We start from the raw sequence: 3,594 nt of genomic DNA, 5'->3' as shown, positions 1-3,594 counted from the left end.
CTCCAAGATGTCAAGGACATCACCACAAAGTGTACGGTTTGCGCCGCCATCAAACCGCAGTTTTACAAACCACCCCCCGCTACGCTCATCAAAGCGACCCAACCATTTGAACGAATTAGCATCGATTTTGAAGGACCTCTACCTTCTGTTACTCGAAACCGGTATCTCCTTACCATCGTTGACGAGTTTTCTCGTTCACCGTTTGCCTCTCCCTGCACAGATACATGTGCGTCTACACTTATTAAATGTCCACGTGAGTTATTCTCTTTGTTTGGCATGCCTGCATATGTACATTCGGATCGTGGCTCCTCATTCATATCTACATGACAGGGGAGTTTGCACCAGCCGAACAACTTATAATCCCCAGGGGAACGGGCAAGTCGAACGCCTCAACGGAACACTCTGGAACGCAATCCAGTTTAGACTCAAGGCGGAAGGCCTTCAAAGCTGTCACTGAGAGTCGGCTCTATCAGATGCTCTTCACTCTATACGGTCCCTTCTCTGCGTCTCCACGAATGCCACTCCACATGAACGAATGTTCCGATTTGAACGTAGGTCATCCTGTGGTTTATCTGTACCAACTTGGTTCACTGTTCCAGGACCTGTTTCACTGAAGAGATTTGACTGTGCCTCAACGTATGAGCCCGTCGGTGAGGAAGTCCAACTTATAAATTGCAATCCACATTACGCCCATGTTCGTTTTCCCGGCGGGAAAGAAAGCACCGTATCCGTCCGTCATCTCGCTCCTTGTGGTGATCGCACACGTCAACGACTTCACGCGTACCTCATCCAGTGAAGACAATGGTGTTCATGCACCCCATCGATCTGACTTGCACACGCCTCCGCTCAATAACATTGGAGATAATATCGATCATACTTCAGTCTCACCCCCGTGCCCGGGCAACGCACCTGCATCTCCAGATACATATGACCCTAGCATCTCTGATTTAGCCAGGCTCCAGCAGCGTACACGGCCCTATATTTTAAGAAATCGAGAAGCCTAACCACACTCATTATTACTGATTAGATTTTTACAATAATTCATCCAATACCTGTACCCAATTTATCCCTCTCTACACACAATCCAACGGCCAGGGTGAATGTCATGAATATTCTCTGTGCTCACATCGTCTTGTATTAATCATGCTTTCGCCTTCATTTTCAGCTTATGTACGTCTCGCGCTCAATCAGAATCGATATTCTATGGTGAGCCGGAAACAGAGGCTTGATATAAACGAAAAGCCATCGTATTATGGTCTAGGATAAATTCCGATCAACTCCCCACGCTTCCTCCACTTATGCGAAGAAAACCTTGGACGGAATTGAGCCATTGGTTTATTACTGATTCGCAAAAACCCATCGGTCTTCACTATCCCATGTGCCAATATCCAAAGGATTTCCGAAGTACTCTCAGGAAATTCAAACGATCAACGTCAATCTTAGACCAAAGAGGATCTGGCATTCAACGGCTATTCATGCAAGCGTAAGCCTTGAGGACTCGATTGTGCACTATGCGCTAGAACACCAGCGTACACGCACACGTCTACAAAAAGAAATCAAAAAGCAACATGAATGATTCCGTGCTGCCAGCGCCCCCAGAGAATTGAACAATCGGGATGCAGATAAGCAGGCCGTTAAAAAAAAATTATAGGGAAAAGTGTGGTTTTTCCTACCGGATTCATTTTGTATGTCTTCAGAGACGTGACCGTCACGTCGATTGTTCCGGGTAGTTCAGTAACACTGCCATACTCCGCTAGTAAACATTTCCACATAAGTCCGTCCAGAAAAATTGGTTGACCGTCAGCAGCTGTAATATGAGCAGTTATTCAGTGCAATAAACAATGCATACACTGGTATATACGATTGTGTTCGTCAATTTTGCCTGGCGGAGAGTCGACCGCATGACCGTTTTTCGAAGCCCCATGAAGTTCCAGTGGAACCTCGGCTTGGCAGTCAACCTGAAAAAAACCCGAGGGATTCTTCAGCGAAACCTCCAGCTGGTTAACCATGAAATTAATTTCCGGTATCAGCTCCACGTTTCCATCCTCGATACACGTGGATTTGAGCGCTTCTAATACAGAAACTTCGTCTTGTGCTGCTGATCTCAGTTGTGCTTCTCCCACTTCAACAATGAAGGAAAATATATCAGCTTGTGTAGATGAAGTTATAATTGGTGATCCAGTGGACCGCGTACAATGACCTCTTAGGTGATCCACAAGAACCATCGAGAGTTTTGAACCCACCTTTAGTGGCGACACATGGACGATAGATACCCTATTTATAAACCGTGATGAAACGCTCACCTCACCTTTTCAACTCTTCTAACCTGATTATCCAGCAGCAGACAGCACACTTCTTGGCTGAGCCACCATTTTCGTACCAGATATACTTTGTAACGCAAGGTCCGCAGTAGATATGTCCACAGCGCTCCATCCGAGGTGCAATCGGAGGATAAAGACAGATGGGACAACAGACAGGTTCATCGACGAGACAAACGACTTGGGCAATAAGATCCCAAGAGGAAAATACCTCCAAATCAGTGCCGTCTATTCGCCCAATCGAACCTGGAAAGAGTTGCAACTGTGCACTTTATGCAGTAAACAGGTAAAATAGAGACTTACGCAGCGTGCAGGAAGCCGTCGCAGGGCTTTGATGTCAGGGGGTCGGTGATCTGAGCGAACGACGGCCCGGCACGCAAGCGCACCTCATCCTCAATCGCCTCAGCGCCATCAAAAACAAAACTGCAGGCTTCAAGGTGTCGTTCTGTCCGGCGGCCGCCCCTTATTTGTCCGCGTAAGATCTGCCTCTGAGAACGTTGGAAGTACCCATGATTGGAGGACTGTATGGCGTCTGAAGCACACAATGAGGCGTAAAAAGTAGGTGTACCTCTTCTTTCGGGATTGGAAGTACGCTGTACGCTCATCACGGAACGAACAAGCGAGTTTTCCATTACAGGGAGTATCGCTGTGGGCACTGTTACGAGTAGCTGATTTCAGTTGATTGGCTATCATATTTAGAACTCCATTATTGTTTCTGAAGAATGTGAAAAATCAGACGGCAACACGTTTCTGACGCGAATTCGTTTCTTCAAGAGGAGAATAGAAGCGACGGAACGCACGATCAAACGCGCGCCACCTAAATACTGTCGAGCAAAACACAGTCAGTTCACAATAATGCAGTTCACTTCAAAGCGTCACAGCAAGGATCCGTCATTCAGGTTACTGCATGCGAACCTCCACTGCTTTCTGCTTGGCACACAGTTTGGGAAACCCATATGAATTCCTTGTATGGTGTTTGCAACTTGGCACACTTCATAATGAAGTCCGATGGGTCGTTTTCTTTATTATAAATGGTGAAACCAAAGCTCCATGAACACAAATTTGATAATTCAGGTTCAAGATTCCTGTCGTATAGGTGGGAAAACATAATAAAGTTGACCGAAGGTTATCGAGGGCCACAATTCAATTGTTGTGCGTGACAGGGGAGTGGAAGGGGGCATTTCTGGGCCGTCCTAATGGAGTTTGGAATAGGGAGGATATGGAAGGTTGAGAGACTGTGTGCAACTTAGTCGTTTGTAACAGTCAGGGGAAGAAA

At 46.5% G+C, this 3,594-nt stretch overlaps 1 protein-coding gene across 1 annotated transcript in view; it reads right to left on the bottom strand.

The window, feature by feature from the left end:
- The window catches only part of T265_09183 (hypothetical protein), a gene marked incomplete at both ends in the record, with an annotated part of 12,863 nt that extends 9,913 nt beyond the window's left edge, over positions 1-2,950 (bottom strand). Inside the window, 4 exons of the mRNA XM_009175195.1 lie at positions 1,674-1,807; positions 1,850-2,274; positions 2,309-2,587; positions 2,622-2,950. Coding sequence (XP_009173459.1) covers positions 1,674-1,807; positions 1,850-2,274; positions 2,309-2,587; positions 2,622-2,950 — 1,167 coding nt within the window. The remainder of the gene's footprint in view (positions 1-1,673; positions 1,808-1,849; positions 2,275-2,308; positions 2,588-2,621) is intronic.
- Between the last annotated feature and the right edge of the window lie 644 nt (positions 2,951-3,594).

This window comes from Opisthorchis viverrini, assembly GCF_000715545.1.
Source record: "Opisthorchis viverrini unplaced genomic scaffold opera_v5_260, whole genome shotgun sequence".
Classification (NCBI taxonomy): domain Eukaryota; kingdom Metazoa; phylum Platyhelminthes; class Trematoda; order Opisthorchiida; family Opisthorchiidae; genus Opisthorchis; species Opisthorchis viverrini.
Note: the sequence above shows the minus strand (reverse complement) of the source record. Positions and strands in the feature narration are given on the sequence as shown.